Source organism: Ochotona curzoniae, unplaced genomic scaffold (genome assembly GCF_017591425.1).
Source record: "Ochotona curzoniae isolate NIBS_2020 unplaced genomic scaffold, NIBS_Ocur_1.0 scaffold_4683, whole genome shotgun sequence".
NCBI classification, from domain to species: Eukaryota; Metazoa; Chordata; class Mammalia; order Lagomorpha; family Ochotonidae; genus Ochotona; species Ochotona curzoniae.
In genome coordinates this window covers 2,765,342-2,780,212 of record NW_024467121.1, presented here as the reverse complement: position 1 = coordinate 2,780,212, position 14,871 = coordinate 2,765,342, and the positions used below count along the sequence as shown (strand labels likewise).

The window sequence follows — 14,871 nt, the reverse complement described above, 5'->3', positions numbered from 1 at the left end:
TGTAGGCCTTATAAAATATGTAAATACTATATATCAGTCTAAAATATTCTTAAAACTGCACTGTTCATGGTATTTTAAATGTTTTGGCATAGTTTTTCTGCTTCCAGTTTGTGATAGAATGTGTCTTGAGTGCCCAATAACTTAGTTTTGTGAACAGGTTAATTCACAAGACAAAACTCATGGATGTTTACATACACATCCATAGGCCATACATGCGTGTACATATGCTCACATGTGTAATGTATATTTTATAGCAAAAAATTCAAAAATCGAGAAATAGATTTAATTACAAGAATTCCCTATCAGTTGGACAACAAAACAAAAATTCATGTAATTTGAATGATTGATGTTTGCCCTTCATCCTTTCATCATTAGACAATATTCATCATCCACTTACTCTTGAAGCAGTGAGCTTCTCTTGGGGGATGTGAAAATGCCAACCAGGCCCCTCTTCTTCATAATCTTACCCTGGAAGAGAAGTTAACAAATTACTGTAAATTCAATCTAATATGTTTTTTGACAAAGTACATGAAAAGCACAGTAATTTTATTTTGTCTTAAATTGCGTGGGGTATCGTCTTTGAATATAGATTTCTAGTGTGACATTTAAATTCCTACAGTGCTTTATGGTGTTGTTCCACTGTATTCTGGCTTTCATTGTTTTAGTTAGACAGTTGTTTTTCATTCTTTAGAATGACTCCTACATCCCCGCTCTGGTCACTTAATTGTAGATTGTTGTACTCCCCAATGAACTATTGCTATTACTATGTTTTAGCCATTATAATCATTATGTATTAAAGCCTCACTATGGCTTGAATTTGCATTCCTGAATGATAAACAATTTCCATGTGCTTAATTTTTTTTTCTCAAATGCATGTCCTCTTTGTATGTTTCTCTATTTTCCAAATTATTTTACACTGTTTTGAGAACTGTTTATTCCCACTAATAATCAGATATTTGGTTTGTAATTATTTTTTTCCCAGTCCATACCTTCTATCCTTTTAACAAGGTCTGTCACAAAATTACAGCTTTGTTTTATTTATTTATTTATTTGTTTATTTTAAGGAAGTCAAGTTTATCCAGTTTTCTCCTAACAAGTTTAAGAATTCTTGGCCTATCCCAAGATCGCAATGAGTTTCTGCTGTTTTCTCCCAAAACATTGTTTCATTTGTTTCTGTGTCCCACGATTAGTTAATTTTTGTGTGAGGTCCTAATTCAAATTAAGTTTTCGCCTCTATGTGCCCAGTTGTTTTAGTGCCTTGCTAAAAAAAACCTATTCTTCATCCATTGGACTGCTGTGGCCCTTTTGTTGGCGTTTGTGTGGGTGCTTTTCTGGGTTCTCTGTCCTGTCCCATCATTGCACATCTCCGACTCTGTACCAATATCACACTGTCCTACCTATTAAAAAAAAAAAAAAAAAACCTCGGTATCAGGTGGAGTTATTCCTCCTGATTTACTTTTCTTTGTCAAATAGTACCAGCTGTTTAGTTAAAAGCCTGTCCATTTCCAAGTAAATCTTAAACTAATATTTTAAGTGTTAAAAAAAAAAAAGCTAGGGTTTTGGTAGGAATTCTATTAAATCTGTATATCAAATGGGAGGGGGGAACAGCCATGCCTCTCAACTTAAGTACATCTTCTTGGATTGCTTTCACGGTTCTTAAATTTTAAATACACATTTTTATGTATTTTCTATTACTGTGCACCTTACTGGAAATAAGTGTGTGCTTCAAAATCATTTTTCCTAATAATTATAAGTGGTATTATGTCTTTCAGTTTTGATTTCCATGTATGTTGTTAGGATTTAGGCATGTGATTAATTTTTTGTGGATTGCTTTTGCATCTTGTTGAACTCACATGTTAGTTCTAGGAACAGTTCTGCATACCCCTTGGCATTTTCCTAGAAAATAATGTCATTTGCAAGAGTAGCAGTTTTATTTCTTTCTGTACAAGTTGCATGTTGTTTTTCTTGTATGTTACTGGCAAGAATTCTAATACTATTCTGGCTCGGAGTAGTGAGATATAAATGTCCTTACCTTGTCCCTGCTGAGAAGGAAGCATTTTGATTTTCCCCATGAACTGTTCTGCTCTCTGAAGGGTTTATCAAGCTGAAAAACGTCTCCTCCATTCTTACTGAGACTCTTCATCCTGAATGTGTATTGGACTTTGTCACATTCATTTTCAGCATTAGTTATCTTTCTTTTTTAGTAAGTTACCTTTTTTTTTAACTGCTTTAGTGTTGTGCTTCCAAATATTAGCAGACTAAATACACATTCTAAGTTAAAGTGATTCTTAAATTAGGCTAGCTAAAGTGACTCAAATTAAGAGTGATTCAAATCCCAACAAGGGGATTTGTTCAGAGGGAAGAAATGCATGAAGCCCAGTCCGATATCCCATTGTGGCTGCCATAAAGCTGTCTTAGTGCACTCCTTTCCTAAAGCGCTGGTCCTGGACTTGCTTGTGCTTTGCTCCAGGCTTTGCTGCTGCCTCCTCCAACCATAGCCCTAAAGCCTCAACATTCTCACTGAGAAACAGGAAAATCCCTGCAGTCATGCTGATCTCTATCTCTTAAGTAGAGCTTGCCATACCCCAGGGAGGTAGTGATTGTCCAGAGAAGGTTAGAGACCTCATCAGAGGAGCTGAACACAATGTCAGCCTGCAGGGGTTGGGGGTGTGTGGGGTTGAGGGGAGAGAGAGGGGGTGGAGAGTGTATCTAACTCTAGGAGAGACCTCACATGCCTGCTCTTAGGTAACGCAGCCGTTTCTTCCTTTATCAGATTAGTCCTGCCTTGAACTTCACTCTGAAATCAAATCACTGCAGAGAAATCATTTAGGATTCAGTTACTGGTTTTTAATTAAGTAAACCTTGGAGTTGATTCCTCTGATTTCCATGGGATTATACTTCCAATATTTCTTCGGCCAAAACATTTGCTTTCGTCAAAGAAAATAGGTCTTTTGTGTGAAACATTTCTGATTTAAGGAAGGTTAGTGTGCCATTTGTCCTCACAGGGTGTCTTTCCACAGTGGCTCTGACACAAGCTGACTGATGAAGCAGCTGCTGATGAATGAGGCTTGTCTAAATGGTCAAAAAACGTGCAGTAATGAAGCAAATGATGGATGTGTGATGCTGTACATGTAAAGATGTCTTATTCTTAAAAGGGGGGGAGGTCATTCTAGAATACTGAAACAGTAAACATGGGTTATTTTCTCCATTTATTTTATAAGTTAGGTGGTGCGCTGTGTTATAGTTGGACCATTCAAACAGTTTGTGTATTTATCTGCTGTTACTACAGTAATGTTCTGTAATAAACCACTTCAGAATAAGTGGATGATAACTAGAGTTTTTGTTTAATCACATACATGTCTGCACACTGACTTACCTGTCTGTTCCAAACTATACCCTGAGTTCAGGCTGGCTGTGAGTCAGCTTCATTTGTATCTACTTTCTCTGTGGATTCTAGAAGCGGGGAAAAAAAACCTTGACTAAAACCAAAAAAGCAAAAACATATGTTTATTTATTTTAAGATTAATTTACTTTTATTGGAAGGCAGATTTATAGAAAGAAGGAAATATTGAAAGAGCTTCCATCTTCTGGTTCACTCCCCAGTTGGCTGCAGGGTTGGAGCTGAGCCAGTGTAAAGCCAGGAGCTTCTTCTGCGTCTCTCATGCTGGTGATCCCAAGGCCTTCCTCCACTGCTTTCCCAGGCCATAAAGAGGAAGCTGGATGGGAGATGGAGCAGCTGGCACATGAAGCAGCACCAACATGGGTCACCAGCACTTACAGGCAAATGATTAGCAGATTGAGCCATTACGCCTCACCCCAGATGTGCATTTAAGGTTTCTGCCTACATTGTGCTTACTAATACAAATCACCTAAAGTAAATCATGCAACCAAGCCTAACATCAAGTATTAGAAAAATGTGATCTGTCCATTCTAGTACACTTAAGGAGAGTGCCTGGAGAAAGACCAATCAACCAGTCTTCTCAATCTATAATAGCAGGTGCCCAAAATTTAAAAACTGTTGTCTGGAACCCTACCGACTGAGGGTTTGTCTTACAATAGCAGTAGCACTACTAGTAGTAGTAGTATTGGTAGTGATAATATTGCATAAATATGTGCAATGATATTCACTGTATCCAAGTACCATTGTCATTCTGTCCTTAACTTGCTAGCAATAATTATCTTTTTGAAAATGATGAATAGCTTGAATCTTATAAGGCATTTAATTTTTGAAGCTGCTCTATTAATAGAATGAAGCCCCAGATCCAGCATTTTTTCTGTATACAAACCTCTAACTCTTTATTATCCCTTGGCACCGCCAGCCCACACCATATCCTTATTCTTTTAACTGACCTCACTTCCTTCAGTCCCATGGTACCAGATCAATTTTCAGATCAGACTTTATTGACAAGTATATTCTTATCCTACCACTCTTCTGATCAAAAACTCTCAAAGTGGACCCCCCCATTATCCATAGAAGAGTCTAAAACAATAGAATGCAGCGCTTGGGACTCTCTGGTGAGTCTGTTGTGTTTTCCTGTTCCCCATTATGCTTTCCTTTTCCTGGGGTGTTCATTCTTATTCATTTGTCTTTTGATCCTTTCAGCCTGGAGTTGCTGATTTAAATCCATTTCTACACAATCTAATTCTATTTATCTTTCAAGACCACATCAGATGTCATCTCCTCTTTATCCTAGATGCTCATACACTGAAGACATCTCTTCCTTCTTGCAAAAATTAAAACATTTTTTTTGTCCTTCTTATGGCACCTTTTACTCTTTAAATTATGCCATAATTATTTACATCATTACTACTAATGGACCCTCATTCATCTTTTCCCGCTTCAAGACTAAATATATTTCCTTGAATATTAAAAGAATATGTAAAATAACTTTCTCAGTCCATCATTACCCTGTGTAATTGCTGTGTCCTGCCACACATGCCAATAAGCTCTAATGATTCCCTTAAGTAGCAGTCACTCTGCAATAGAATAAAAGCTGTTCTGATTCCAACTTTAGGTTGCAGACCTGTTTCCTAGGATCAGAATCACTGGTAATGTATAGTACAGTTCTGTGCATTGCTTAGCTTTCAGAATAATTCCGTGCTGGATGCCATCTGTGGATACATCAGCAGCTGGGCCATTGTAAACATTTTGATGTTAGGAAGATTCTGACTATATAAACACTATCTGGTTTTACCTGACTTAGGGGTTATAGACAGGACAATCTCACCTAAATTCAGCTAACGTGAAAGTCACTTTGTATGTTTGTTATTCATTGGATTTGTGGTGAGAATGAAAGAGGGATACCACTGTCTACATTTTCTCACAAGATAACAGTATAGAAATCTTTGCACTCCATAATCTTTTTTTTTTAAGTCCTTTCACTGCTAACAGATAATTAGGATGAGAGAGAAAATGAAAGTGGAATTAACTTTGGAACTGGTAATGACCCATGTTTGGAATACACAGCTTCGTACAGAATGCAAGCTTTGTGAACGTTAATCTGAACTCTTATTTAATTTCTGTTCCAGCTAGGGCTATTTCAACCCTCACTATTTTTTTCAAAACCATCAGTAAGTTTTCCTTCTTATGTTCTTCCTGTACCTTTTCTGAGGATCTACTTAGACCATGAAGTATTTAAAAAATTAACTAAATTCTCTGCACTGAGGATTTTTTTCTGTGTTGTTTATAGAAGACCACTTAGTCGCCAGAGAGAACCAGTGCTCTAACAGAACATGTATATGTGAGTGAGAAAGAGACAAACGAAGGGTTGGTGATGGGAGCAGGGAGGGAAATGCTCTTGAGGGAACAGAGGCAAGTACAAGAAACACCTACACGTAACCAGTGAAGCAAAATGAAGGACCTGATAGTGTCTGTAAAAGTGTGACAGAAACAGAAACTGGGCTCTATTGGAGACCGTTCATATGAAGCTGAATGTTTGTTCTCTTTGGTCTGCGTAGTGATATGTCTTTGTTATACTGCAGGACCGCAGCAAGGGTGCGGTGGTTACCTGACCAGTTCAAATAGCACATTTTCCTCTCCTGATTCCAACTCCGATGGGAGATACGACAAGTCTTTAAACTGCATATGGTTCATAACTGCACCTGTAAACAAACAAATTAGGCTCACCTTCAACACATTTGTTCTGGAGACAGAATCTCCTCGACGAGGCTGTGTTTATGATTATGTAAAGGTAAGTTTATCCTGTTTCTTAAAAGGATCTACTAATCCCAGAATGTATTATACTAGATTCCAGTTCCTCTAAGATAGGAATTCTTGGCAATTCTAAGTGCTAATGCTTTTTACATTGGCCTGTTCTTCACTAATGCTACATCCAATGTTATAGATGCCATATCCTCATATCAAATTAATCTCTACTATGTAAAACTCAAAGGTTCAGCAGTGCTTTCTAACAGATGCTCTAAGATTGATTTCACAAGTGCACCATCAAGAGATTGTTATAAGAAGATGAGTTGTTTGGAGAGGGCTACTCAAATGCTCTTAGCAAGTTCTAAAATGGCAGTGTCTACAATGCAAGTAATAACTGCTTTTTTCCTATTTTTTAGCTTTTAGGTTTACTACTTCTATTGCCTTTATATATGGAAGATATCTTAATTTTCAAGTCCCATTAGATGTGAACAATGGAAATTTTCTGTTCAAATTTTTTCATGATTCTTTAACATTAAGTGATCTTATCTATCAGAATATATGCATTCAGATTATAATTTAAAGTGTCAATGGTCAATCTTTACTGCTGTATATAAAGGGAAAAAATAAGTGTGGCAAGATTTCTGTCAATGCAGAACTCAGATGTGATTGAAAAATTAGAGATTGACACATAAATATCTACAATAAAATACCCTTGATAGTTAAGTCTTTTTTTTAAGATTTATTTTTATTTATTTATTTATTTATTTATTATTGGAAAGGTGGATATACAGAGAGGAAGATCTTCTGTCCGATGATTCACTCCCCAAGTGAGCGCAATGGCCGATGCTATGCCAATCCGAAGCCAGGAGCCTCTTCTGGGTCTCCCACGTGGGTGCAGGGTCCCAAAGCTTTGGGCCGTCCTCGACTGCTTTCCTGGGCCACAAGCAGGGAGCTGGAAGGGAAGCGGGGCTGCTGGGATTAGAACCGGCGCCCATGATAGTGAAGTCTTAAATGTTGACATGTTTTATTCTTGCATTAGGCTTGAAAAGCAGTGTGGAAGTTTGGAAATGAAGAAATTTAAGGACAATCTGATGTAATCAGGAAAATTTCAGAGTAAAGGTCAATTTACTCAAGTCAGGAGAGAATTCTAGACAAGGTGAACATTAAAAAAAAAAGGCATGGAAATTGAAATGTGCATGATATAGAAAGAGTAAAGAGGCTGGCATAAGTAAGAATATTTTTAAAGAATAGTGGGAAATATTTGGATTACAAAGGATCCTGAAGTCAAACTAATAAATTTAGATTTTATGCAGCCAAAAATAAGTAATTCAATGAATGTTTTGCAATGACTGCTGAGAACAGTATTTAAGGAAGAATAACCAGGAGCTTTGGTCAAGATGGGCTGGAAAAAGAGGTTAACTAAGTTTCTGAACAGGTCCCTTTTAGATGAGAAGCCCCTGAAATCAGGAAAGGTCATCATCGTAGATGAGGACAACAGAAAGTTTTAAGTTGTTGGATTGTCTTAAATTGTGAAGAACTTGCGAACTTGGTTTTAAATGTGAGGAAAGGAATGTCATAGATGGAATACACATTTTAGCACACAATTATGTATGTGTATTTTTGCAGTGACAATTAGGATGTTTAGGAGACTAAAAAAAAACTGTCAGCACTAATCAGAGACTATGGTTTTGTAAATTATTGGCACAGTTTTTGGTATCATGAAGCAGACAAATAAGATAAGAGGGGACAGAGAAGAGAATGGAGGTACAGCAAGAAGGCAGCAACATCCTGAGCAAAGAGATGACAGAGTATTACTGAAATCAGGCCCAACCATACGTGCTCAGTGAAAGGGAGCCTGGAGCCAGAGAGGCATGTTCTGAACTCTAGAGGAGTCATAATGGACAGGGAAGGTTGGAGGAATATAGTCTCACTGAAGTCAGGGAGGAAGATATTTTTTTACAAAGGATGAGTGGTCAGTACTATTAAATTGTAAATTAGAAGCCATGAAACGGTAAGTTGGAAGATAAATCCATTCCTTTGGATGTCAACCATTTTAATAAAGTACAGACACAGAAGGCAGATCAAAGGGAGTTCATGAAAGATGAGAGTGAACAAGGATTGTGAATTCAGGTTAAATTCTTTCTAAAGTAAAAGCAAAGTTGCCAAAATAGACCTGATGCTGATATTTAAAATTGTTCAAAAATGCCCCTGGTTTTACAAAAAAGGTGTGCTTTAAAACAAGACAAAATGGGGCCCAGCACGATGGCGCAAGTGGTTAAGGTCCTCGCCTTGCACACCTGGGATCCCATATGGGCATCGGTTCTGATCCCAGTGGCCCCGCTTCCCAACCAGCTCCCTGCCTATGGCCCGGGAGGGCAGTCGAGGATGGCCCAGGGCTTTGGGACCCTGCACCCGTGTGGGAGACCATGAGGAGCCCTGGCTTCAGATCGGCATAGCATCAGCCATTGATTGCGCTCACTTGGGGAGTGAATCATCAAATGAAAGATCTTCCTCTCTGTCTCTCCTCTCTGTATATCCACATTTCCAATAAAAAAACAAACAAAACCACCAAAAAAAAACAAAAAAACAAAAAAACCCCCAAGACAATATGAGGATTCCAGTCAAATTTTGATACAAGAAAACATTACATAATGATAAAATGCAGTAAAGTTAATTCAGCTTTGGCAGTAGATAAACAAATAGAATCAGTTCGGTTTTATTATTTATCCATGATTCTATCACCATTGGTCTAGAAAGAACTAAAAATTTCAGCACACAGTAAGTTATGTATTTCACTGAGCAGTTGCTGTTGAAATTGACATCACATTCATCTCATTAAAGGGTTAGCTGGTATAAGTATGTGCCAGGCACTGTACTTGGCACTGGTGATGTGGAGACTTTAAAATGACTCCTGAGGAGTTCGGGCTTCTAAAAGAGCAGTCAGTAAAATGGAGGACTGAAGGGTAAGCAAGGAAGTTATTCTAGAACACGACAAGTCATGAATATGAGCAGTGTGGACAATGGAGCAGAAAACGGCCCGATTGACTTCATTTGGGGGTTAGCAAGGCTTCCTGGCTGGGATGACAGAGCTGGGCTTCTCCATGTTGTTAACCTTCACAAAGGTGGGAGGCACGTGGCAGAAGTATCCTTCTTATGGCAGCAGGAAAAGAGAATGTGTATCAGCTTGTTTGGCACTTCATTTGATCACCAGCCATCCAGCTGCGTCTGTGCTGAGCAGTGGGGAGACAGCCTGGAGAGCTCAGTGCTTGGAGACCAGCAGCAAGGGGATGGTCCCTTACCAATACTGTCCAGTGTTTCCTCAATCCAATCTGTGCCCCTGTTCACTGGTATTATTTCATAATGAATCATTCCTATCTAAAGAACAAATATCATGTATTATAGACCCACTTATATAAAGATACTTTCAGAAAAATAAACAATACACTCAGTGCAACAAGGAAGAGAAATAAAAGAAAAACATCAAATAGTGTCAATTTCTATATGTAAATATTCTGACTATGGTCTCACATAATAAATTCATTGGATTCTTCTCATGTGCTGAGAGAGGATGAATGCAAAAGTATGAATTTAAATAACTCTAGGTAGGTTGTATTTTGCAACTTGAATCCCAATAGCTGCATTGCCATCTGCCACAGATATTTCCAAGATGGCAGAAAAGCTCAAAACAAATAATTTCTTAGTAAAATAAAGGACAACCTGCCCTCAGTTTACACATTAATTGAATTTCTGGAAATTTGGTGTATATCAATAGTATGCAAAAACATTTTTGTGTTTATATTTGGGATGGATTTAGGTTCTGGAATTAAATGATTATAAACAGTGTTTTATCCACGTGGATGAAATAGTAGACAGGACATTCAAAGTCACTTTGCAATACTGTCCTATGTTTCAACCTAGAACAGGACAGGATTCTGTAACGTGGTTTCTAAACACTAAATGCCAGTTACACCCCAAAACACCATACTTGTTCATAAGACTCCCTAGAGAATGGTACTAACTTTATTGAAAACCTCTCTTGACTCTATGGGCTTAACCATTCTGCCTGTGGTCAGCCATTAGGAAGGAGGAGCCATCCATCTTTGGAGAGAGGATCCACAGTCAATGGAGGCACCAGGGCCCTGTATTTCAGAGTTGGTTCCTGCACTCACTCAATCAGTTCTCATTCATTTGAGCACTTACTTTATTCCAAACATGGCTACAAGCACTGGAAAAGAGCATCAGGATTTCAAAAACAACACTACTAAGAACCTCCGTACTTGCAGAGCTGCATAGAATTATTCCAACCCTGAGGGCACTGTTTATATCTGCATCTATATATGGCATGTCCTATATATGTATCCTATCTATTCATATCCTGCTTATTCTACGTTATGTTATATTCTAAGTATGTGACTGTACCTTGTGTCAACGTGCAGAACAGCTCTGCAGAAGTCCATGGTGGAGTTTTGGTGTGGGTGGACAGTGAAAAGCAGTTGAAGAAACTGATTCAAGTGCACATGAGTCAAGGCCTATGTCAGCTGTTCTGAGGGTGCAAGCTGTCTTTCTCAACTCAGGAGAGAGCTCATTGAGGCAGGCAGTAGGCAAATGCCAGTCCACCTGGGACTGGCATGCACACAGCATGGCTTCTCCCACATTCCTTCTTCCATATTGGCCAGTCGTCTGTTTAAAACCCAAAAGAGTTCCTCTAACTCTTGAAGGATAAGGTCCCAGCTCCTTGGCAATCAGCAGATGAACTTTGAGAACCCTGCCCAAAGGCCTTCTCCATCTCTCCTGTTCTCTCTCCCTAATCCCCCCACCCATCACAGGGTCAGGAGTTCGTGACCTTCCACCTCCTGTCCATCTGGCTGGCCTGCTCTTTGTCTTCTGTAGATCTGGAAGGTCTCAAGTGTCAATGTGAGGTCTTTCCTGGCTCCATCTTGTGGGTTCCCCAGAAATACTTTCATTCTTTTATTGTAGGACATTTCTCTCCTGTTTTATATATAATTTACACACATACCATACATTTGAATAACTTTATACATCTGTGTGTGTAATCCCATGTGTACACAGCTGTGTATATATCATACGCATACAGTGTTCCTATGTATTTACACAGACATACATTCAAAATGCTCATGGGAATGTGAATTCAGCATGGGTCCAAAAATTTGGGGTACCAAATAAAGGTATCTTTTCTCATCATTTCTTTCCATGAACTGTTTAACATCTTCTTGAATATGAATTCATAGGCAATTTCTCTCAATAGTTCATTGAAAGTTTTCATAACGTGCTTTAAAACTCTTCATATACAGAGAGCCTAGCACAGAAGTCTGGCTCAGCATTACACAGACAGAAATGCTTGCTAATATGATACCAACACAGCAGTGATTATAATGAAATTTTAACTTGTTTACCAGAAAGAGTGTATTACTTCAGTCTTGGCAAGCACACTTCTCTGTAAAATGAGGGGTTAGTTACAGATCCCTTGAGCCTCTTCTGATTCTAAATGTACTAAGATTGTGTTTCAGTAGGAAGAATGGCGCCATCTAGTGGTACCTTATTGTTTGTTATTTGTTGGCTTTGTTTTTGTTTTGTTTTAAAATGCTGTTCTTGACCATCTCTATTATACTATAGTCCTAGTGTGTTAAACACTGTCGGTGGTTACGGTTGTCTGGTGATCTCTGGCACACTGCAGTTATGTTATGAATTCCGTGTTTGGAACTACACTGACAGATACTTGTTTTGTAAATATGAAATCTCCTCATCAGGGAAAAAAAAACGCTTCCTTTTGTAGTGGTTGTCTTGGAGAAATCCAAGCCCCTCGTGTTTAAAAGTCATGATGGATGGAATAGGTGCTGGAAACATCACAGTGAATAGGTCAAAGTCTTCCCACCCATGGGACTTCCATTCTTGTTGGGAGAAAGACCAGAAAAGGAAAATAAAGCATAAATAAGATACATTTTGATTATAATAAAAATAAAACAGATGACTTTGGGGGAAGTCAGTATTGCATAGGGTTGGCCTCTGGGGAGATAAACGTAAGTTGAGGTCCCTTGACAAGGAGTCGTCCATCATTGAAGAGGTAAACACAGCTTGCCCTTGCTGTGCACAGAGGCCTGGAGAGGAATGCCTTCTGGAATGGAGGACTTAGAGTCTGCAGAGAGGGAGGAGCCTGGGAGCAGGCATGGCAGATCAGGTGGGCATGCAACCCCTGGCAAATAGCAATGTGCATTCTCTGGAGCATGTTAGAGCAGGTGCATCGTTCCACACTAACAAGCAGACACTCAGCCTGAGGGAACACTGTGGACACACACACACACACACACTACCATGACAAAGGTGAAGGGCGTGGGGGTAGCAACAGAGATGGAGCCTTCTGGGATATATTTGGAGGAAGAATGGAGTAGATATGGGAGAAATGAGGAGAAAAAGAAGAATCAAAGATGACTGATATGTTAAATTCCAGATATCTCTTGAGATAAAGAAGACTTGAGACATGAAAAGTAGGCGAGCTGAGCCAGCACACTTCTACCCTCTCTCCATGTGGATGCCCTCTTACCATCTCAAAAGGCAGAAGGGGGCCTCTACCAGAGGCTGATTCAGTGAGCTTGTACTTTCTGGTCCCCAAAACTGTGAGAAATTCGTTTCTCTTCTCTGTAAGACACCCAGGCTGTGACATTCTGTTACAGAAACATGAAACAAACCGTGGCATGTGGGTAGTAGAAGAAAAGGAATTAAACCATGAAATCATGCATTGGGTGTGTATATTGAGTACCTTTTTTGTGCCAGGCACTTCCAAAACCTTAGAAATTTCAGTGAACTGAGCAGACCTAAATATTCACTTCCGTGAAACTTGCATTTCTGCAGTGGGGAAGAAAAAGGAGACAAATTAAATATAAAGTATGTAGGATAAACTAATAAATATGCACTATGTAGAAGCTAAAAGTTGCTCTGAAGAAAAGATTGGAAATGTTGAGAGAGTTTAAGCAAAGGAAAGCCTTCCTAACTCAGGGGTAGTGGAAGGAATGTTGGGGAACAAACTGTGTGGCTCTACAGGGGAAGATGGTTCTAGACAATGAGAACAGCAAGTGGAATCCTCATGAATCAGAGTATGCCTGGCCAGCTCAAAGAGCTGCATGAACTAGATGAAGACAGTAAGACATGAAATTAAAAAAGTAAAGGGTACAGAGGACAGCAGCTTCTGTTAGGCCCTGCAGGCCTTTGCCTTAGCTTAGGCTTTTATAACGGGAGGAAGCAGGTAGATGGATAACTTATTTAGAGAGGTAGTTTGGTCAGACTTCGTTTGAATAGCATCCTGCAGCTGATAGTTTGAGAGCAGGTGAATGAAGAACAAGAAATCAGGAAACTAGCACAGTAGGCAATTTTTAGGATAAACTAGGCAAGAGATCAGAGCGGCTTAGGAACAATGCCAGGCATACCAGATTTTTACTGAAAATTCTTGCAAGAGTATCAAATCAATCACAATTTATTCCCAAATGAAGACTGGCTATGGACACCAATGTGAAGATTCTTATTCCTAAACTATGGTGGCTTCGCATCCAGTGTAGTGTAAAATATGCGACTTATTTGTGAATGATGGAGCATTCATGAGCTGTTTTTATTTTCAGATGTATGATGGGGAGAGTGAAAATGCCAACTTGGCTGGAACATTTTGTGGTTCCAATGTACCTGCTCCTTTTACCTCTTCTGGTAATTTTCTTACGGTTCAGTTTGTCACTGACGTGACTGTAGAAAGGGAAGGATTTAATGCTACACTTACGTTTGTGGATGGTGAGTAAATTGAATTTGTATATCATATATTATTGTGTCTAAACTCATTGTCAGTTACTGTGTAAGTCAGTCATAGATAATATGGTATTTACCTTGTGTTTAACCTATTGTATAATTTTGGTATAATTGATATATGCGCCTAAATCTTTCATGAAATGATGTCAGTATAGTTCCTTTGGCCAGGATGATCATGGAGGTGGAATTTTCAAGATCACAGCTGTGATGAAACACAACTCAAAACATCTCTTACACTGTTTCTCTTTTCCTTTGTCAGTGCCTTGTGGTGGAACATATAATGCAACTTGGACCCCACAAAATATTTCTGCATCCAATTTATCCAGCCCCAGCAGCTCCCTTTCCATTTGTACTTGGGTCTTTGAAGCTCCTGTACACCAGCAGGTCAAGATCACTGTGTGGGAATTACAGCTGGACTCACAGGACTGTACGCAGAATTACTTAGAGTTTCAGGACTCACCAGAGGTAACTATTATTGAATGGGTGACAGACACACGTGAGTGGCTTTTTCATTGGGATTTGCAAAAACACCTGTAGCAACTAATGAACTATTAAATGAACTCTCAAAATTGCTTCCAGCTTTATCTATTTTTCAGGTTTATACAAAGCCTTGGGTTTGGGCATATTAAGAAACGTTCACTGAACCCATTAGCCTGAAGTCTTGAGGAGTGTCTCTGTGTGTCCATGCACCATGGTTCGAGAAGCATTTGTGTAGTTTATGGGAACTACGTATAGGTAGCATTGATTGAAGGATCAATACAGAATATAGGGAAGTCAGTAAAGAGGCTGCTTGGTACCAGTCCAGCCAAGCTATATTCACAGTGACATAAAAGAGGAAAGTACTGAATCTTAATTTACATGTGAATGAGACATTGAAGAGATAAGACTTAAGGCAAGATGATTACAGAAAGCTCCAA

The 14,871-nt window shown here is 39.0% G+C and overlaps 1 protein-coding gene across 1 annotated transcript in view; it reads left to right on the top strand.

Moving 5' to 3' along the window:
• The window catches only part of CUBN (cubilin), a 228,532-nt gene that overhangs the window by 203,153 nt on the left and 10,508 nt on the right, over positions 1-14,871 (top strand). Inside the window, exons 64-66 of the mRNA XM_040968271.1 lie at positions 5,983-6,191; positions 13,777-13,939; positions 14,214-14,419. Coding sequence (XP_040824205.1) covers positions 5,983-6,191; positions 13,777-13,939; positions 14,214-14,419 — 578 coding nt within the window. The remainder of the gene's footprint in view (positions 1-5,982; positions 6,192-13,776; positions 13,940-14,213; positions 14,420-14,871) is intronic.